At 44.7% G+C, this 21,651-nt stretch overlaps 1 protein-coding gene across 38 annotated transcripts in view; it reads left to right on the top strand.

The window, feature by feature from the left end:
- MAPK8IP3 (mitogen-activated protein kinase 8 interacting protein 3) overlaps positions 1-21,651 on the top strand; it is a 71,340-nt gene that overhangs the window by 27,761 nt on the left and 21,928 nt on the right. For 10 of the 38 annotated variants that reach the window (XM_017808855.1, XM_017808846.1, XM_017808864.1 and 7 more), the window contains 8 exons: positions 848-992; positions 6,319-6,568; positions 10,333-10,435; positions 11,312-11,430; positions 15,748-15,759; positions 17,375-17,392; positions 19,735-19,792; positions 20,758-20,910. In XM_017808855.1, the coding sequence (XP_017664344.1) occupies positions 848-992; positions 6,319-6,568; positions 10,333-10,435; positions 11,312-11,430; positions 15,748-15,759; positions 17,375-17,392; positions 19,735-19,792; positions 20,758-20,910 (858 nt within the window). Of the gene's footprint in view, positions 1-847; positions 993-3,791; positions 3,921-6,318; positions 6,569-10,332; positions 10,436-11,311; positions 11,431-15,747; positions 15,760-17,374; positions 17,393-19,734; positions 19,793-20,757; positions 20,911-21,651 lie in introns of those variants that run through there. The other 28 variants (XM_017808877.1, XM_017808870.1, XM_017808875.1 and 25 more) reach the window with 9 other exon arrangements.

Raw genomic sequence — 21,651 nt, 5'->3', positions numbered from 1 at the left:
CCCTGGCACCAAACCAGTCGCCAGGTTCAGCAAGCTGCTACTGCAGCCTTTCTACTTCCACTGCTTGCTCTAGATTTTCTCCCACTGAAGCTTGATCTCAAAACCTATGCCAGCTTTTATGTTCAGAATCAAACCTGCAGCTAGTGAGTCATCTGCAATTGCCAGAAAGGAGAGGATGAATAGAACACACTTAGAGACACCTGGCAATATGCATGATGCATTTATTTATACCTTTGTTTAGTTTCAATTGTGAACCGTGCTGTAATATGGGTATAGAGGGAGGATCAAAGAGTACAAGTATTCCCTTGCTTAAAATGGGAAGTGATCTAACCTGTCTGTTTCCTGTTGTTGGAGCTCACCAGATTTGGAGTGGAATGTACAGAAGTGCCATGTAGATGACTCTTTAAAGCCTCATTCCTCACTATCTCTAGGAGCTATGGGAGCTTTTATTTTTTTGCTGTGAGAGTTGTTTGCAGCGGCTTGTTTTCCCACAGTACCTTTGTTTCTCAGAAGAGACACTGAGAATTAAATTGACTGGTGGTTCCCTGCACTTTTGTGTTCCTCCAAATTTCTTATATTGATGGAGCAGTCAGTCATGCCTGTTGTCACTGACCTCCTCCCTCTTAAAGTCACCCCAGGAGGAGGTATGACTCTAGTAGTAGCACCATGGGACTGGACAGCCAACATCAAGTGTGGAAGCTGGGAGTTCAGACAGCTGCCCCATGAGAGTGCAATCAAATTTCTAGAAACTAATATTTCACATACACTAGTGTGGTGTTTGTTTTCTGTCAGAACCTTGTACATGGCTAACAGATGTCTTCCCCTCTCTCTCTGTTTTTCTGTTTAGCAGGAAGGAACGTCCCAGCTCCCTGAATGTCTTCCCTCTCGCTGATGGCATGGTACGTGGGCAGATAGGGGCCAAGATCGTCCCAACACTGGACCACTGGCACCTGAGTGACCTCGGCCAGCTGCAGTCCAACTCCAGCTACAAGGTTTTCTAGATCATCACAGAGCAAGGGTTTCCCACTCTCCTGCTGTCAATAACGTCCCATATTTTCATTAAGCTGGAGACCAATCTGTGTCCGTAACCCTTTGCAGCCTCTCCCTGTGTGTTTGCTCCCATGGTAGCTGTGCTGGAGGTGGGAGGATATTCTTCTGCAGATCTGGCATATGGTGCGGGAAGGATTTGACACAGCTCTTCGTGCTGGTTGTCTCAGGGATTATCTCCTTTACTTGGCTGGCCCCAAGTTGAGAGGGATGTGTGGGGAGGCAGTTAGGGATTGAGGGAAGAGAAATCCTTCACTTCTTAATAGCTTATTTGGGAGAGGACATGGTGGAACCTGTCCCTTCTCTCCTCCTTGATAAGAGCAAGGCTTCTGCAACTCAGGTGGGGCCAGGCATAGGGTTGCACTTGTCCTCCAGTGTTTGTCCTTTTTTGACTGATTGGTGTCCTGGCCTTCCCGTCTTCACTAAAAAGGGCTTCTCATCCTCTCTGGATTCCCAAGTCTTGCACTGCACCTAAAGGTCTTATGTTCCTCCTATACCTAGTCACTGCTCTAGACTTGCACTGTCTACCTTTGGTACATCTGTCACCATCACTACTCTGCCTTCTGCACCGGGGCTTTCAAAACCCTCACAGCATTGCAGCTGCACTAGAGCAGCCCGTGGTGCTGCCTGATGCTTCTCATGCTCTGCTCTGCCATTTGGAGTGCTCTGCTCTGCCTTTTGAAGCCTGGCCTGAGCCCCAAGGCCCAGGTGGTGTGCTGTGAGCTGACAACTCACTGCAGCTGTTTGCAGGTTAGGCTGTACGTGGTGACCCTCATTTCCCAGGAGCTGTATGTCTAGACTTTGCAAAGTCTTTGTGCTCAGGATCCCACTGAATTTCTCTCTCTGAGTGATGTTCTACAAATGCGTGGTGACAGGTCTGAGAGCCACTGGTGCCTCTGCTGAGCATGCTCACAATGTGTCCACTGGTATCTCACAGAGCTTCTGCTCTACTTCAGAAGTGTCTGATCATATTTACCTTCACTCTGCCTGGAATTTGTAGAACATCATATGTTTTATATGTCACATGTAAGGACTGGTCTCCTTTTGAAAAGTTGTGAATCACTGATCCTGTAAAATACATTGAGGCAGTAAAGGCAGAGAGGAAGTTAAAAAAAAAAAGAAAGAAGCCCCCCCAGCTTGTTGTACCCATTCTGCATGTCTCCAGCTTCCATGGATGGGCTTTGGCCTGTGGGACTCTGCAGCAGTGGCCTTCTTGATGCATAGCACAAGAAATTTAGACAAAATCACAGTTTACTCAGAAAAGAAAGCAGCAACTTAACTTTTTTAACAGTACCTCTGTAAAGTGGCTAGGCTACTAGCACAGCACAAGTCTCAGCACTTCATCAGCTTTCTGCCGTCATGGCATTTGAAAATCCAAAATATCTTTGGCTAAGATGGAGGCTCGGAACCCAATCCTCACTGTAGTGTTAGAGGCACAGAAGTTTGGGAAATGTAGCAACTTGCAGAATGCCCTTCAAGTCCCATAGTCATTTCTGGAGAGCTCTGCCTGGAATTAGGAAATAGCAGGACCACAGTGCAATTACATAATTAAGGATGGTGGAAATGAGGACAGAGCACGAATCCATTTCTTCATAGTAATACTGTGCCAGCACAACCAAAATGCACAGAACCCAGCTTGCCTCTGGGATCAGTTATTCCTTGGTCTCTCCAGGCAGTGCTGCACACCATGGTGTGAACAGGCCTGTGAGCTCTCCAGTGATCAGACTGGGCAGAGGGGGTTAGGTTTTAGAGGAAAGCTGGGAGGACAGTGTGGTTACATCCATCTTCCATAGCCTTGCTACGGTGTAATTCCTTAAGTGATCTCGTTGAGAACTTGCGAAAGAAGTTGAATGGGTCTCACTGGTAACCCAGCATCTGCATTGCAGGGGAATGCAGATAAATAGAAAAAGCTTTGATGTCCAAGTTCTGGTTATGGAGGGTGTCCCACCATGGGCAGGGAAGAAGTCCTGCCCAGGGATTGGAACTAGGTGATCCTTAGGACCCCTTCCAACCCAAACCATTCTGTGATTTTATGATTGCTGACTGGATCTCTTAATGATTTGGTGGTGGTTGTATCAGGCAAAAAAAATCCATTTCTGGTTCCTAGAAAGCTTTATGCAGATGTAGCAGTGTGCTGCTCCAAATGTATCCTATGAGTATTGCTGGGATTTGTGTTGGTGCTCGTTAGGGAGACTCAGAGTGGAATGCTGGGATAAAGCAGGCTAGATGCTATGGTGGAGCCAGGGAGCTTGTGCTGTGGAAGACTTGGATGGGGTAGTGTGTTATGGAGGCTTCCTGAGTATGGAGCAAACCCATGAATACTTAAAGGGTGTGATTGACTGACTTGCTGGATTTGCAGTTTGAAATGGAGATTTTCCTCCTGCAAGCTTCTTGCCTGCTCTCTGACTGAAACGCTGTCTCTTAAATCCTCTGCATGACTGAGATCTCAGCAGTGTGGCTCATGCACCCCTTGCCCCTTCTTCAGAGTTCTGATATTTTGCTGACGTCACTGCACACACATGACTCACCTTCCCAGTACGTACCTGACTCTTCTGACTCGTTTTTCTTCTTCGTGGGGCCATACTGTAGTTACATTTTAAGTGTCCTTGTTTATTTATTATTACTATTTTCTGTTTTCGTTGCTGTCATTATTTTATTTTTGCATTCAGCTGTACGTTTATTTTATACAGTATTTTGGAGATGAAAGTTCTTAACATTTTTGTTTTTATGTACTATGCTTTCAGTGTTATAACCATACAGTTGTGGCTTCTCATGGTGAAATATGACTGCTATGAATGTTGGGCCTTTGCAATGCATTTTGGAGGTCACTACTACACAGTTGATGTTTAGGAGGTTGACAGGTATGGCTGTAGGTAAGTGGTGACTGTGGAGAGTATTCTTTGGGTGAGCTATGGGTTTTGGAGAATGCCTTCTGTGCTGTAGAGGACAGCTGTACTCTTAGTGCAATATTTAGCATTAACAGAGCAGTCAGACAATAGAATGGAGATACCAGCTCCTGGGCTGTGAAGATGAGCGTGTTGGTAGTATTTATATTTGGGAGGAATTTCTCCAATGCAGGCTGTTAGGTTGATAAAGTACGTTTTCTAGGTAAATATAAAACTCAGATCTATAACCAAAGAGTAAGTGGAAGACCAGGGTAATTTCTCATTGGTGTGCTCTGGGTGAGGGGCAGGTTATGCCAATAAACAAGAAGTTACAGGATATCTCTGTTACAAATACCACCCTATAGACACTGGTGATCCAGGAGTTTTGAATGACGTCTGGTTCATAAGAAGAAGGAATGACATGTGGACCCATCTGGGTGTCTCTTACTATGCTGAGGTGTTCCTGGACTTTGGTTATTCTCATAGACTCACAGTGGGTGCAAGAGCATCTCTGAAGTCTTTCATCCAACAGCAGTTTTGTTCGGGGAAAGAGTTTTCATGGTTGCACTTCACACTTGATACTCTTTGTCCCTTTGTACATCAGAAAGCACAGCAGGCAAACTGCAGTTGAGGTAGTCCAAGGCTTACTGTATCCTATTTGTTCTCAAAAACCCCATTTGATTTTTTTTTTCTTTACATATTAGGAAAGTAGCTCCTGAACCAGGAATATGAAGTAGAGGTGGGAAGTGTCATTTTCACATGTAGCAGCCTAAGTGCAAAGTCCTCATCTCAGTCTTGATGCTAAAACCAGCAAATGTGCAGGGAGACAGTTTGGGTATTCATGTGGGAATATGGGTGTTGTTTGGACTAAAAATGCAGAAACTGTACAAAACGTAGATTGCATTTAATGGTAACGCCATTTTAAAAAAACTTAATTTCCAATATAAATGCTCAGGTGCAATGTAAAACCTTTGTTTTCCATGATGCATTGTTCAGCAGGGCATTCTAAGATAAGCATATAGAGGCCAGTCTAATTAAAGGAAGATCTTAGTAAGATTCTAGATTAAAAAAAAAATATGGCTGCAAAGGGTTAAGTCACCATTTTTTTCAGTCTTCTCGCTCATCCCATTTTTGATTTTTTTGTTATGTTGTGAAAGTATTATTAGAATAAGGGAACAAGACTTCCAAATGAGTGAAGTGAAACAGTGTCACAGGTGGGGGGGCTCAGAGCAGCCTCGGAGCAGAACCAGGATCTCTGTAGTAGTTGCACAGGAGGTGGGAGGCCAGTGGTGAAGATGAAAGCTGGATCTGGACATGCAGGTTCTGAATGTCACTGCACCCAATATCAACTCACTGTCACATATAACTCTCAGCATTAATTTTGTCACTTCCCTTCTGGCAGTAATTAGAGTGGGCTGCCATGAAGAGTGGGGAGATCTCATTTGGGTCTGGGAATGATCACAGCACTGGTCAGGACGTTCCTTGGCTGAGTGAAGCAGTGCTGCTTTAATTGACAAACACAGGTCATACTGTAAAACCCCACCAGAGCCTTAAAGCCTCCCTGTTTCTCCATAGATAGTGGTACAAGAAATGGGGCTATAATGTCTGTAAACCCAAGAGCTGTTTTGCATATTCCATACTGGGAATCCATTTCCTCTGTTGATTTGTCAGCTTTTTGAATTCTTGGGTCTTGTCATCCTGCCATTTGGAAGTGGGAAACCACACCTGTTTCTGCTGTGTTCTCCAGCTGGACCCATGCCTGGCTAGCTCTGCATAAGGTGGTTTGTGGACATAGGTCTCCTGTGCCAGCCAAGCCAGACCATCCCAGCTTGGTGTCTGCTTTGCTTCTGCAGTTTAGTGGCAAAACCAGTTTGCTGTTCTCTCATCCAAGTGTGTTGGTGGCTTACAGTAATGACATCAGCCAAGATTTCTAGGAGGCCACTTCACATCCTTCCCAAGTGATATCCATGGTGCCTTCCAGCCTTGGAAAACATTGGCCTGGCTTGCCACAAGTGCCAAAGCCCTTCAGCTTTCACCGTAGTCAGTGTGAGCTGGAGGTGCTTTTCACTTGTGATAAGGCCATCTTTCCTGAGGTCACAAACTGGTGTGGTTTGTAAAGAGCAGTGTTCAGTAGTGAAGGAGGAAGAGTATCAACCCTTTCACAGATGGGATTTGCTTGCTGAGTTCAGCACGAGAACTCGCTGCTTCATTGTGGTGGCAGTGCCCAGTGTCACCAGTAAGCGCTGGACATGTAGCAGGTACAGCAAGCAAGAGCCATGCTCCATAATGCTTTAAGGCAGCCATACCCCAACAGATGGGACATTAACTGAAATGTATAGCTGTGCTTTTCCCTTTCTGTTCTTCCCTCTCCCTGGAATTGCCACAGTGCCCCCAGGATGAGATGTCTGAATCTGGGCAGTCCTCAGCAGCTGCCACGCCGAGCACCACGGGAACCAAGTCCAACACTCCCACGTCATCCGTGCCCTCTGCTGCCGTCACCCCTCTGAACGAGAGCATCCAGCCCATCAGCGAGTACACCAATGGCACCACCAAGAGCAATAAGAGGGCGCGAGAAAAGCGGAACAGCCGGAACATGGAAGTCCAGGTCACACAGGAGATGAGGAATGTCAGCATAGGTATGGCAGCTTGTCATTATTGTAATCAACTTCACAATGCTTGTGTGTCTCTGTTACAGGGAGAGGCTGGGTGACTGCACTGTAAGTGTGGAATTTGAGGAAGCCTGACATGGAAGGTACATGAGTGAGGCAGGGTTAATTGGATGTTAGCAGTTTTCTGCGTAGCAAGTTTTTGAAACATCAGTAATATGAATATTTCACAAATTCACAGGATGGGGACAGATTATTGAGTTCAGTGCCCTGCAGTGGCATTCATCCATGTTGTGGAACCTCTTTCATAAGCAGTCAAGTCCCATCTTAGGCTGAACTTTTGGGAAGCTGTTTCTGGACCTCATCAATGTGACAGTTAAAAGCTTATGTTTAGTTTTCTCTCCAGATTTATTCATAAGTATTTTTATCCGGTTATTCAAATGCCAAATTTTTCAGATTAAATAATTATTTTCCTTTCTGTGTGTTTATCCCACACCCTGATGTGTTTAAAAATAGCAATTGTGTCCAGCTGGTTTTCTCAGATAAATGAGCTGATTCTTTTAGTTTCTTTCTCATATAAGAACACCCCCAAATCTTTGGAAGTTACACTTGTTTTCTGTCCACTTCCCAGAGTCCTTTAGTAATTTGAATTAATGATTTCTCATCAGGAAAACCATCACCTAAGCTTTAGCACCAGGCTGTTAAATAAATAAATGGTGTCATCATCATCATCATCATCATCATCATGGCTGGGCTTTGCGAATGAAGATTTGGGAAAGGTCTCTACCCACGTTTGTCACAAGCGCGCTGGTGGCTAGAAAGGCCAATATGAGACAGGCATGTCCGGTTGCAAAAGGCACAGCAGAAAGACTCCTTAGGTGGTAAATTCTGCAAGGCACGATTCTTTCTGCGTTGCCTTTTCTCCTCAAGGGTGATCCTGCGTGCGTTCTCAAAGGCATCAGCAGCGTTATAGATGGCGTGTCTCCAGACCTCCCGGTTGGAGGTCAGAGTAGACCAGTTATGGTGATCAATATGGCCAAGGCTGAGATGTTGTTTCAGGGAGTCCTTGTATCTCCTCTTCGGGGCTCCTCATGCGGCAGCCGGTGGCAAGTTCACCATAAAGCAAGATCTTAGGGAGGTGGTGATCTTTCATCCTTGAGACCTGTCCTGCCCAACGCAGCTGTGTTCTCAGCAACATGGCCTCAATACTTGTGACAGCTGCTTGTTCCAGAACAGATGTATTAGTTACATAATCTGACCAGTAGACGTTTAGGATTGTGCGGAGACAGCGTTGATGGAAACGTTCTAGGAGTCGCAGGTGGTGGCGGTAGATGACCCACGATTCAGATCCAGTAGACAGCACTATGGCTCTGTAAACACTGATCTTTGTACTTTTGTTCAAGTGTTTATTTCGCCAAACTCTTTTATGAAGCTTTCCGAAGGCACTGTATGCCTTTGCTAACCTGTTGCTTATCTCTCCGTCAATCTTACCGTCCGAGGAGATGAGGCTGCCTAGGTAATTAAACTGCTGGACTGATCTGAGCACTGATTGGCCAGTGGTGATATGGGGATGAAGGAAGACTTCCTGAGGTGCCGGTTGATAGAGAACTTCTGTTTTCTTCAAGCTGACTTCCAGCCCAAAGAGCTCAGCAGCGTCTGCGAAGCAGGATGTTAAACGCTGCAGAGCTGCTTCTGTGTGAGCGACGAGGGCGGCGTCATCAGCATAGAGCAGCTCCTGGACAAGATGGTTTAAGGTCTTAGTGTGGGCCTTCAGTCACCTTAGGCGTAATAAATATATGGTGTAAATAAATAAATGGTGTAATAACATGATAAAAGGCCTTTTCTGTGCTGTTTAATGCAGCTGTGCCCATGCAGTGTCTGAGCATATCTCACCCCAGGTTGTATTCAGACTTGCAGTGGCCATCAGAAATGAGAAGTGAATAGTTTTACCGGTCGTGAACTTAACATACAAAAGGACTGTAAGACTAGCTGAAGGTCACTAAAAAAATCTGCAGAAGCATAGAGATGAGCATAGGTCTCTCAGGTTGGCATCTGAACTAGCTGATCATCTTTTTTCCCAAGTTATTACTTGGAAAGCAGAAGTTATAACTGAGTTATTACTAAAGCAGAAATTCCTCTGCTAACATTCACAAGCTGGTTCCTAACAAATTAAGACTATAAACTAGCATATAACATCTTTTGCTGTAGCACTGAATGAGAACTGCTGTGACTGAGTCCCGGTCTGTATTTTCCTGAGGGGGTCCCAGGGTCACAAATATCCATCTGCCAGAAACTAGAGTAGTTGTCTGTAGAAACATACAGGTTCTGCACAGCCAGCTGTTAGATTGTGTTCTGGCTGTGATCCTGGCCAAGGCAAGGCCATGCAACACTTGTATCAGAGAAGCTAAGCATGGATGTCAGTAATTTGAATGCCCTATAAATACCCTGATTTTTACAGTTGCTGCTTTACAAGCTCGTTTACTATCAACAGCTTTCTTGGGTCAAAGTCATCTCTCTTCTGTATCTGTGCAATTGTGAGGTCACTGTGCATGTGGAAGCTTTTTTCCTTGGTGGAAGTATGATGTTGTGGGATCTGTTCAAGGCAGACAGTTGTGTCTTTCCTACGTGTTTTGCATATTCAACATTTCAGCTGTGTTTCTCGTGCCTAAAGCAAAATCAGCTCTCCCTGCTGAGAAGAAACTCACATACTTGAATTTTAATTATGTATTTTATGCATCTGTAATTAAAATGTCTGTCAGTGATGCACGTGCCTTAGAGCTGAGCTACCGAAAAGGGTACTCAAAGGTATTTGCAGAAAAGCTTCCCAGCTTGATAAAATAAAGCTGAGAAAGGCGGTGTTTGTGTGAGACCTGGTGGGTGTGGATGCCTTGCTTTGGCAGCAGATCCACATCATGCTTTGTCTTCCAGTGTGGATTTGGTGCACAATGCCAGCCTGAAAGAATCAAATCAACACTCCAGTTGTCATGGGCTGCGTATATTTGCTACTAAGACCGTTTGGAAAGGTCAAAAATTTCACATCTAATGTCCTTGAGGGACTAATGTAATTCACAAATTAGGTCCTTAAGCCTTCAGGAATCCCTTGTGTGAACAGGAACTGTGTTTGTGTGAACAGACACTGTGGTTTTGTTTGTGTTTCTTGTTTAGAGTAGGTGCAAGTCTGAGCTTTTGAAGAGTTTGGTATCCAATGAGATCTAACAAGAGGAAGAATTTCCTTATTCTTTAAATACTGGCTTGAGGCTGTAGATTATGCAGAATCCAGAGCAGATTTCATGTATCGATTTGAATTGAAATTTCACCTTAATGGGTATCTAAACCACTGTAGACTTGAGAATTTGTATCGAAAAATTGTTTCTAGTAAAACTAAATAGTGGCAGTTCCTAACAACAGTAATCTCTATGAAGCTGTACAGAAAATCACTGTCTTGCCCTCCATCTCAGCAAATGCTGCATGGGGATGGAAGAGTTTTTACTGGCAGATAAAAAGGGTTTTTTGGAATTTACTTCAATGGATGAAGTATTTCTGCTTATCCCATTTTATTGGGTATTCAGGGCAATGACTTTGGTGATGCTCTGTTATGGTGGGGGTGAGGGGATGCTTATGATGTTCCTGCTCTGCAATTGTGCCTTCAGCCACTTTCCGTTCTGATTTTAAGACTTTGAAGGTGGCACCATGAAATTTTCAAGCCTCGATATTCAAAGCTGTAAAATTCCCTTCAAGAAACACCATCCCGCGAAAGTCCTGATCCTGTAGATGACATGTACTGTCTTACCTAGGGATGGGCAGCAGTGATGAGTGGTCCGATGTCCAGGACATCATTGACTCTACTCCAGAGCTGGACATGTGTCAGGACCCCCGCCTGGAACGCACGGGTAGCAGGTACTGTTTGTGACTTTTCCCTGTGTGCTCTGTCACTTGGCTTCACAAAGAGTGAGGAACAGATTCTCTGGCTCACACTGAGCTCACAAGGCAGCTGTTTGACATAGTTCTGCCTAGTGTCAGTGTCAGAGGTCCTGACCTGCTTTGGGTTCTCCAAAAAGGCAGATGCCTGCTGGTGATCTGCAGTAGGATCTGTCCAGCTGACCCAGGACTGGGCTTGTTTGCCTTGCTGGGTCAGGGAGGACGGAGAGATGATGGAGCAACAGAAGGTTCAAGACAAGCAAAGAGGACATGAGCGTAAGCTCTCAGGAAGAGGGAAGAGATGCATTTGTCTAATAAGAGCTCAGTTCTGAATTCAATTTTAAAACCTCAAGCTTTTTTCAGTTTTTATTTTTTCAAGTGTTTGAGGAGAGAGGCAAGGCTGTCCCACAAGAGAGGACAAGCAGAGGTAACCCCAAGCATCCCAGTCCTGCAGGCTCTGAGCAGGGAGAGCAGAGCGCTGGTAATGGGTTCTGTCAGCGGACAAGGCAAGGGCATGAATTCGGTCCCAGTGCTACCCAGGAGCAGCAGGCGATGGGGCTGAAGGCAGGTGCAGCTCAGAGTAGGACTGAAGGCACAGGCCTGAGATCAGAGGGAGCCCTGGGACCAGTGGGTGGGTGTGAGTGCCAGGTGAGGCTGGTCAGAGCAATTGTGACCCATAAGTGCATGGAGGACTTCAATGGAGTTTTCAGAAGAATCCCATGGTGAACAGGTGGAATGTGCTCTCAGGCTTTTGATTGCGACTGTCTGGGATGCTCAATATCTCAAAGACAAATGTTTGAGCTTAAATGTTGCCAGGTAACAAGATTCCTTTTGTTTTTTTGCTTCCAACAACAGCCCAACACAGGGGATTGTGAACAAAGCATTTGGCATCAACACAGACTCCCTGTACCATGAACTGTCCACAGCTGGGTCCGAGGTCATTGGAGATGTTGATGAAGGAGCAGATCTGCTAGGTAAAACCTTTCTAGAACCATTCTCTTTTCTCTGGTACAATGACAATATAATAAGCTTCCAGAAACACTTAAATTCTCTTTTTTTTTCCAGAACTTGGATGTTTAGCTTTTTAAAAAATGCCTGGAAGTTGAGATAAATGTGACTGAAGCATGTACCTGCAATACAGTAACACTCACTTAGAAAATAACCTCAGCTATTGGGTATCTTTTATTTGTGTTGTCTTTATGTGCATAAGTTATTTTTCTATAAGATACTCCCAGACAAATAGTTTGAAGCCAAAATTTGCTCCTTCTGCCCCAAAAATTGCTCCCCCCAGTAATTTTGTACTTGGAATAAACAGTTTGTTTGAAATTTGTAAGAAAGTAACTCCTCTGTTTAAGTTTTTGAAGTTTATGTGGAAATATTATGGTCTGTAATGCAATATTTACTCTTTTACAGTCTGTCTAAGACATGTAGTAATTAACTTTTTAGGCTGGTTTTGAAAGTGTTTGTAATACCTGCAGCTGGGCTGTGTTCTGTGTTCCTGGCTGGGACTCTGCAGCAGTCAAAGAAGCAGCTTTGCCTCAGGGAGCACTCTGAGCCCTCTCCTTACGTTTTTTATCAGACTCTTGAGTATCTAGACCTTAATTTCTGACAGAATTTAAGCATGTTCTTAATTCCTGCTGACTCTTTTCCTGCATCAGGACAGTACAAGTGGTCTTTGAATGCTCAGGTGACACGGGCAGCTGACAGAGTTTATAACTGTGTATCTCACTTTCCACCTTACTGCTGAGCTTAAGGAGTCTTAGGAGACACAAGGACTCCAGCAACATGTCTTCTGTGCACTTGGTAGCAAGAGATCTGATTTGAAAGTGAATGTTTCCTTTCTGCTGTTTACCAGTGTAGAGCTGCTTAAGAATAATCTTGTAAGATTGATTCTGTATATGTGTCCAGAACAGGATGAGCTGAATCATGTCACACATTTGCAGCAGCTCACCTTTGCACAAATTAGCAAGGTACTTGCATCGGCTTTGATGTGTCTTGTATAAGGACCTTCTAAAAGGGTATGTTTCTGCAGAGGGGGTAGATTTTGCCCTATTCACCAAAAACTTAACCTTGAAGATGTGGACTGAAGACTGAAAAGGAGGTTAATACAAAACTTCTTACTTCATCTATGACAAATATCTGTGAAATTGTTACTATTCTAGGCGATAGTGTGACTAGAATGTAAGAACAAGATCCAGACCGCCGTCAGAATGCTTTTTGATATTGATAGGTTTGGGTTGATTTTTTAAATCATGATGCTAGTCCTGCAGCATGCAAGAGAGGCCTCGTGCATGGGTTGATGACCATGGCCTGAAGCATCAAATCATTTATTGTTTCACCTGTAACTCAAGATTGCCAGAAGAAAAACGTCTGTAGAAGACTTAGGATGAACACACAGGCTTTCTCTGCCTGCAGTGATGGGAGCCAACATGTGCAGATACTTACTAAATTAAATATTTTAAAGGAAAAGCAAGATTTCCAGGTTTGAGAATCCTCTGGGTGACAGCGGCCATTGCAGAAGGGCTGGGGCTCCTGCTTAAAGAGAAGGTTGACAGTAGGAACTACCTGTGATGGTTAAAGCTTCCTCTCTCTACCTGCTGTGGAATGGATTTTGGTTAGCCAGCTCCTTACATTATTGGGACTTCTCTTCCTAGCAGAATCAAAGCACTAAAACCATGGATAATCTTGCCACTGACTATCTATTTTATCTTGGTGCTCAAGTGCTTCCTTATCAAGGAGTGTTTGGTTGATTCTCTGACTCTCTCCACTAATAACTGTGCCAACTGCTGCTTTCCTTCTCCCCCCAGAATGACTGGGGCATCAGGGGTTATTGGCTTGAAAGAGTTACTATTCTGGAAAATTACTTGCTTGATGTATGAATTGCTTTGGACAACCTGCCTCCCACTCTGGAAGCCTGCCTTCTGGGAATCCGCTTTCCTTTGGGATTACCCTGTAGCCTGACCCAGTAATCAGGGAGAAATGCAGACTGTTGTTATCAAAAAACCAAAGCTTTTAGCTGCCCAAACCTTGCAACGTTGTTCACCACAGTCTCAGTTAAAGTCAAAGAAGCTTCTCCTCTTCCAGCTATAGGGCTGCCCAGAGACTTCAGGGTGGTGAGATGTCTGTTGTTTGGCAGTTACCACTTGCAATAAAAATGTACAAAGACTTTGTTGAATGGGGCCTATGTAAGTGTGGCCCCTGAAGATCACAGTGTGGCTTAAGAGGAGGACATTTCTGTGCTGGTACCATTTCTGGCTTAAGCAGAGCAGCAGAACCCTTGCAGGTGATCCCATGGCAGGCCAGCAGAATAGGAAGGCTTCTCCTGATTCCTTTTCAAACCTGGGAGATGGACTGTGCCTTTTTTTTGTGCGAAACATTGATCTAATTAATCCTTTTGCTGAGTTCTGGCTACTGACTCTGTGCACAGAAAAGCGTTCTTTAAAATAAACACACGCGTTGCCGGGTTGTACAAAGGGAGGAAGCACAGAGAGATCTCGGGATCATGACTCTCAACAAGAAATGAATCTGGTACTTTTTTTTTTGCATTGCACAATAGAAAGCACAAAAGAAAGTCTGGTAGAGGTGTAAGCAAAGGGCTAGATCATGGTGCTGACAAATCTGTCAACATTATCCACAATTTTGCCTTTTTTATTAGGTAGAATGTTCTCTCTTTGTGCTGTACCTTTTGAGTCTGAAGAGACACTGAGGAAATGGTGCTTTATGAATGTCATGTAAGAAACAAGATCCACAAGCTGAAAGGGTTCTGTCTTGGTCATATTTGGAGCTCACTTCTCTCTATAAATCAAATGAATTAATGAATTTAACCCCACCTAACTGAAGGCTTAATACTTCCTCCAGTCTCTCAAAACTTGGCAATCAATCTGCAAAGCATTTTCTCTTTTTTTGTCTCAGTTTCTTAAAGAAAGAGAAATCTCATTAAAAGAGGACCTTAAAAACAGGGCCTACAGAAATTACCCTTGACAAGTGTCTGGCAGGCAAGTCTGATTCTGGAATGGAAAATCCCATTTATTCCTTCTGGATATCTGCAAAGTGGCCAGCATCTCCTGGTACAAAACTGGCACTCTTCGTTGCAGTTTTCAAATATAAAATGACAAATGAAACATATGAGTTTCCCCTCTACTCTAATACAGCTTTACATACATGAATTTGTACAGGAAGTATTCTCAAGAAAAATGTGGAGTGAGAACAATCATTTACTACTGGTAGTTGGGGACCAAATTCCCTTCTTTCTCCTACAGCCTTAGGAGCACTGAGTTGGCTGTTTTCCTGCATATTCTCTTGTTAATCACAGGTTCTTACCTCCCAATCCTGGGTAGGCTTCCCTTATCCCATCTCCCCCTTCTCCCAACCCCCCTTGTATCAGCTCCCCCTTCTTGCTCTTCCCTATCCCAGGCATTTTGGGACACAGAGGAGCACTATCAGTTTGGTTGTGCTCAGTGGGCAGGTCATTTACTGTGAGGGTGGTGAGCAGGTTGCCCAGAGAAGCTGTGGCTGCCCCATCCCTGGAAGTGTTCAAGACCAGGTTGGACAGGGCTTGGAGCAACCTGGGCTAGTGGAAGGTGTCCCTGCCCATGGCAGAGGGGGTTGGAATGAGATGATCATTCAGACCCAGACCATTCAATGATTCTATGATTCAGGTTTAGGATAACCAACTATGTTTGCTTTGCATTTGCATTCTGTGATGAAGACAGAAATGCTGCCATGTTAGCAGTAAGTGTTGTATGCAGAAGTTGAAATGGGATTATCAAACCAAGTCCCAGCACTGCAAAAGGGTTTTAAATGCAACTAATTGTCTTTTGCAAGATGAAGTGTCACTGCAGAGCACAGTTATTATTAGAGGATCTAGTTGTTAAAATCACAAGAGGAGGGGAAAGTGAGAGGTAGTGGAATGAGCTGTTGAGCGTTTAGTGGTACATGACAAAGTAAAGAGAGGATGAGAAAGTAAAGGTTTACCCAATCCACGAAGATGTGATTGCCTGGGATCCACGTCTGGAAAGCTGGGGGTAGCTGAGCCGTGTGGTTGCAGTCGTACCACAATTTACCTTCCCTTGGGTTTGTTTTTTTTTTCTGTCCTGTATGTAGAGTCATGCCATCGACAGCCATGGCAGGTCCTGTCCTTACTATTTCATGCCTTTTGACATTGAAATGGCTGAATCATTGTTAATTTTTTTTGAACAAAATTTTGATTTTGTTGGTTTCAGTCACTGATTGATCCTTTTTCACTTCCTTTTTCCCTTGTCTCTCTGTGCTTCGCTGGACATGGCGCATAGGGGAGTTCTCAGGTGTGTATCTCCTGCTCAGTTCCCTTTCTTGTTTCTTTTCTCTTGGTTGAGGTCGGATGATGTGGTATACACGTGTGATACTCCCCTGCTCTTGTCCAAACACAGTTGGCTTTGCAGACTTCTCCCACCTCGCCTCGCTTTGTTGCCTCACACTGGTGGGTCCCCACAGCGGGAGGTCCCCGCTCTGCTCACACTCCTGCTGCCTTTCAACCTGCTCTCCTTGCGTGGCTGTGGGCAGGTTTGCTCCACAGTGTCACAATGACCTGTCACTCAAGGTCTTGGGGCTCAAATGGCTTTTTTTTTCTGCCAGGAGGGGTGCTTGTAGCAGAAGTTGGGTGGGGACAGGCTGAGTGAAGGTCCCATTGTCCTCTCCTCCTCACTGTGCTGTGAGGAGTCCCTCTGTATGCCAATCGCTGTAGGGGTTACCTGGTGAATACCAGCCCTCTTAGGGTATAGTGGTAGCGACATTAAAGACGCTTTCTTGATGGGTTAGAGTGGCAAAGCTGCTGTCTTTCTGGCAGGAGTTGGGTGATGGGCTCATCTGTCACTGATAGCTCTGTCCTTTGTTTGGCGAAGGTGCTTGCTGCCCTAGGGCCATCCTCTGCACTGTCCTGTAAAACACACTTGGGCCTTTATGTGATTTCAGTTGATGTCAAGGGGAGCTCTCTTGATTTCAGTGTAAACTGGGTGAAGTTTTCCCTGTGGTGACCTGGCAGCTGCAGTGGTGTGATGAGGTGTGCAATGAGCTCTGTCCCATCCCTGTGCCCGGCACTGCTCTGTGAGGGCTCTGTGATGGTACAAAGAAAGGGACACCATCATCCTTTCTTTTCATTCAAACTGCTTTTACCGTAAGCCCCTTTTTTTGTGGACATTCCTCAGGAAACCTCCCACTGAAGTGGAGTTGGAGTTTGTTGCAGTGTGGAGGTGGATTTGGGCCTTTTTAGGCCGGATTAAAGCTTTGATACTCACCCTCTTTTATTTTTCCTCCCTGCCACTGTCCTTCCCTCACCCTGTTCATAATGTCTGTTGACCTGCCTTTGTTGTGGTGATGGGAAACTCAAGGATGTGTCATACAGGGGAAATGATGAAGATGGAATAAGCAGATGAGGTCATCTCAAGCTCGTCCTGACATCTGTTGCAATACGACATGGGGTGATGGTTTTAAACCAGAAGTGGGGAGATTTAGATTAGATATAAGGAAGAATTTTTTTACAATGAGGGTGGTGAGGCCCTGGCACAGGTTGCCCAGAGAAACTGTGGCTACCCTATCCCTGGAATTGTTCAAGGCCAGGTCGGACAGGGCTTGGAGCAACCTGGGATAGTGAAAGGTGTCCCTGCCCAAGGCAGGGGGTTGCAATGAGGTGGTCTTTAAGATCCCTTCCAGCACAGACCATTCTGTGATGCTCTCAGGTGGAAGTCCCTGTTAGGTCAGGCTGCAGTAGAACAAGATTACTTTCTCACGTGTGCTGGCACCACACATTGTACACGTGCTGATGAGCTGCTCTGTTTGCTGTTTACAAACTGGTACTTAATGGCTGCTTTTTTTTCTCTTCCTTTCTTCCCCTTTGTCCCCATCTCTTTCTGTTCCCTTTCTCGTATGGGATGGCTCTCATAGTACGGGATGATTTCTTTGGTAAGGCGAAGGCCTTTTTTCTTTTTTATTTTTGTCCTTTTCTTTTTTTTTTAACATGCATTTTTTTCCAAATTCCTTCCATTCACTCACCATCCCTCCATATGTCTTGCATTACCTTGGTTTGGTTTTTTGTGGTGGTGGCATCACCTCTCCAAGAAGCGGGATGCAGCTGCTCTGTAGAGGTGGTTTGGGGATTCTCCTCTGTGTCATGTAGTTGATTATCCGCTTTGATGCTTCACACTGTTTGCCTGGCTGTGGGAGGAGGATGGTGTAGGATGAGCTCTGTTAGACAGGGCTCTGCCCAGATCTCTCTTCCCTTTGCTCCACACCACAAAGGGGTGAAGAGTCCTTATAGTTGCTCCACACTGGGTTTTCTTCCCATGAGCAGGGCTGTCCCACTACAGCCTGCGCAAGGAAGGTTATCTCACAGTGCCCGTTCCACGGCTCTGGGAGGCTTCATCCAGTTCTTTATTGCCAGACCAGCCTTTCAGACCTCTGGTTGGTTAAAGCATTGGGTTGTCACTGTGTCACACCCGAGTAAGGTAGAAGCTACGATGAGGATACTGATGGAACGCTGTGTTCTGGCATGATAGCTCATCCTCTTTCCCAGAATTCCTTTCTTTCCCAAAAACAGCTGCAGAGAGGGATGTATGACTCAAGAATGGGAAGGAAGATGATTTAATCCAAAAAGATGGGGATGATCTATTTCCCTTGATGTCCCTCAGCACCTGTAATGTCCTTGTGCCAATTTAATGCCTTACAGGCTAAATATTTTTTTGATTATTTGTAGAGTCACTTAAAATTAGCAAGAAAATAGTGTAATAAACAGATGACTTCTGAGTCTTCTGACCAACAAGCAGCATGCCACAAAAAAAATGGGCTATAGATCCTTCACCGTACCAACCCAAAATACTCTGCAGTTTGCACTGCAGTTAGTGTTTCCCACTTTTGTGCTGTTGGAATATTCTTTGACACAGCATCCAAAGAACACATTGCCTGAAACATCAAAGTGATTAATTATCTGTCTACTAATTTTTTGAAAGTTCTTTGAAAATGCTACTTACTCATTCTTGCTGGGAATTTGCTTTTGCCATCATAAATTCATCCCATTTAACTGTGGGAAGAGGATCTGTATGTTGGAGTGTTGTGACGTGTTCTCACTTCTCATGTGCTGCCATGTTCCTCTAACTTTCATTTACTGAAAATTTGTGTTTTTTTAAATTTTCTTGCAAATACTAATTAATTGGCAAATGAAGTATCATGAAAACTGTTGATGTCTTTGCTATGAAGGAAGAGGTAGTTCAGAGGGCAGGACAAGGAGCACTGCAGCACAAACACTGATGGTGGGGGAGACTTCCTCATGCTCTGGGACCCGTGGTGAGATACGAGCTGCACCGCTCAGCACTGTCCCCCAACAGGGAGAGGCCTCTTTGCCTTCAGCTCTCAGGTGGCCTCTATCCCCATCTGTAAGGCAAAAGCTGACCCTGGGACTCAGCAAGTCCCTGGCAGCAGGAAACAACCCAGATATGCTTTTGGTCCCTAAACTCCTTTGGTTTTATGAACTACAGAATTTGGCCTTCACTCTTAGCCCCAGATTTGTCAACGTTCTTGTAACCCAGTCTGCAGATTGCAGCTGTACGTGGGTGCCCAAGGGCAAGTGCAGAGTGTCTGGTGTAGGTGTTGAGTGTGGATCTGAAGTGATGGGACTGAGACTTCACATTTTAAACATCTGTGAGAAAGCTGTTCAAGGTAGATAGAGCAAGGGACAAGCTGCAGTCCTATTAAAATTGCTCTAGCAGAAGGCTGGTAATGGGAAGCCTTTCATGTGCATGAAACTGGTCGCAGTCACGATCCCAAATCTGTACTGAGAAACAGAAAATTTGGCTAATACTAGGGAAGGAAAAAAATCACTGGTGTGCAGATCAGGACAGCAACTTGGGCAGTGTTCTGCTGTCCTTTGTGAAAAACCCATAAACTCTACCTTCTTTCTCTGAGGAATGATAAAAAACGTTTACAATAGCTGATGGCTGAACCAGGAGTTACCACCTTGACTGCCCTGATTGGTGTTAGAGAAGCTCTCCCCTCTGTCCCTCTCAAGGAGGTCTGTGAAGGTCGGGATGAGAAGCTAGGTCTGAATTTGGGCTCTTTACAGGACACATGGGTGTCTTTGCTGGTGTTGTTTGGTCATTCAGTGAGAGACACTCCACTCTCCACACAGGACACAGGAGCCTAGGGAAGCCTAACAAAGGTGATTTCTCTTCCTCAAGCATGAGTCAGGCAGTGCTACAAAAGCTTCATGTTTCTAAGAGAGCAGATGAAAACTGCCTGGCCTTTCTTTTCAGGAATGGGCAAAGAAGTGGGGAATCTGCTGTTGGAGAACTCGCAGCTGCTGGAGACCAAGTAAGGAACTGTCACATTCTCTGATCTGCCTGCCTGGTTATAAATAAGATGTCACCTTGAAGTAGGTCTTGGCCAGAACTCCTGCCTCACAGGGGCTCGCTTGTTTCTCTGATGGGTTCTCCTGAATACTTGTTCCTTCAGTTGTAGAAGAGGAATTGCTCTCCTGAGCTATTTCCTAACTGTTTCCTTTCTGCAGGGACTTGGGAGAAGCCTCTGGGCGTGTGCTGGTAGGGGCTGATGCCATCTGAGATCAATGGCAAGCTTTAAATTAACTTATGTGGGAATCCAGTTGTGGGTCTGAGCCTCTGTGAGGATGTTTCTGTTCATAAGTTTTTATTTGCAAGGTTTGTTCTTTGAAAAGAAAATTTTGTGAGAGAAGAGTTCTCAAAGATTTCATGGTTGATAGAGGAGAAGCAGACAACGTAATGGAGTTAGTTTTTGAGAAAGGCTGGCAAACGAGCTACTGAGGCTGAACAGCCAGGAAGGAGAAGACAGAGTATTTATTCCCAGGGGAGAGCTGGAACTGTGATAGGAAGTTGCTGATTTTATAATTTCAAGATATTTTGGAGCTGATTGGGAATGCATATTTCTATTGCCATAGACCACAATTATCCACAATTGCAGATGGCAGCAGTTTTGAAAGGTGTGTTTCAGACCTTCATTCTGTCAAAAATAGTTTTGAACTTTACACAGGTAGTAGGTTACCCTACATCTGCCTTCTGCAGTGTTTTGCCATCTTCTGAAGGAGGGTCAGGATACAGGAATGGTCAAACCTCATCTTGACCAATTATGGTGATTTCTGTCTTCACAAAATTTAATCTCCCATGAGTTAGAGCTGGACTGAATTGTTAAACGCACTCATTTCAACTGTCCTTGTAGTGTCTGTGACTTTAGTTTAAGGTCTGTTTTATGGACAGCTTCTGGTTTGGAGCATTTTTGCTTATTGTGCCTTTCACACCTTTAAGAAATGCTTTGAACGTTGTGAAGAATGATTTGATTGCCAAGGTGGACCAGCTGTCTGGGGAGCAGGAAGTGCTGAAGGGGGAGCTGGAAGCAACAAAGCAGGCCAAAGCCAAAATAGAAACCAGAGTCAAGGAGCTGGAGGAGGAGCTGAAGAGGTGAGTGATTACCCCCCTGCCCCAGGCAGCTGAGAGTGAGGAGTGCTAAACCCACCTCCTCTGTTCATTTGACCCCGTTTCACTCATGGGATTAGCATTGGCATTCCAAGGTACCTTACAGAGTAGGACAAGGCTGATGGTAGGTGGCTGAGATATTTTTAGCATTGCATTGTTTTTATTGGATTGAAATGGATTATTGAACCTTAGAAAACCAGAATTTTCCTCCCTAGAATTAGGATTCTGCAGCAGCAACTTCAAATCCAGGCTTCCTGGAGCGGAGCTTTAAGGGTTTCAATTTGCAATTAAAAACCAAAAAATAAAAAAAAAAAAAGGGAATTTCAAAACCAATAGTTTTGAAGGAAACTGCCAAGAGCTTGATCCTTGTAGCATCCAGGATAGTTCTGAGAGAAGTGAATGCCCATTCATTTACTGAAAGAGCTCATGCAGAGTTGCACAAGCAATATTTAAATGCCCGTGTTGATAATTGTTTCATTGCTTCTGTTAAGAATGAGAAGAGGCAGAAGAGATTCTAAAGTTCAATACAGGAAGATCCCACTTCTTATTTTCCTCTCACACAAGAGAAACCAAAGCCTGAATGCCCAGCAAAGCCTGGGATGGTTTCACATGCCTATAGTAAGGCTGCCTCCCGGGGCTCAGAACAGCACGGTTCCATTGTGGCTGTCTGTGCATGACTCTGCAGGAGCTCAGGGCAGAGGGCAGGATTTGTTCTGCAGCTGAAAT

Source organism: Lepidothrix coronata, unplaced genomic scaffold (genome assembly GCF_001604755.1).
Source record: "Lepidothrix coronata isolate B3197 unplaced genomic scaffold, Lepidothrix_coronata-1.0 Scaffold24, whole genome shotgun sequence".
In the NCBI taxonomy this organism is placed as follows: Eukaryota; Metazoa; Chordata; class Aves; order Passeriformes; family Pipridae; genus Lepidothrix; species Lepidothrix coronata.
This window is presented reverse-complemented; position numbering and strand designations above follow the sequence as displayed.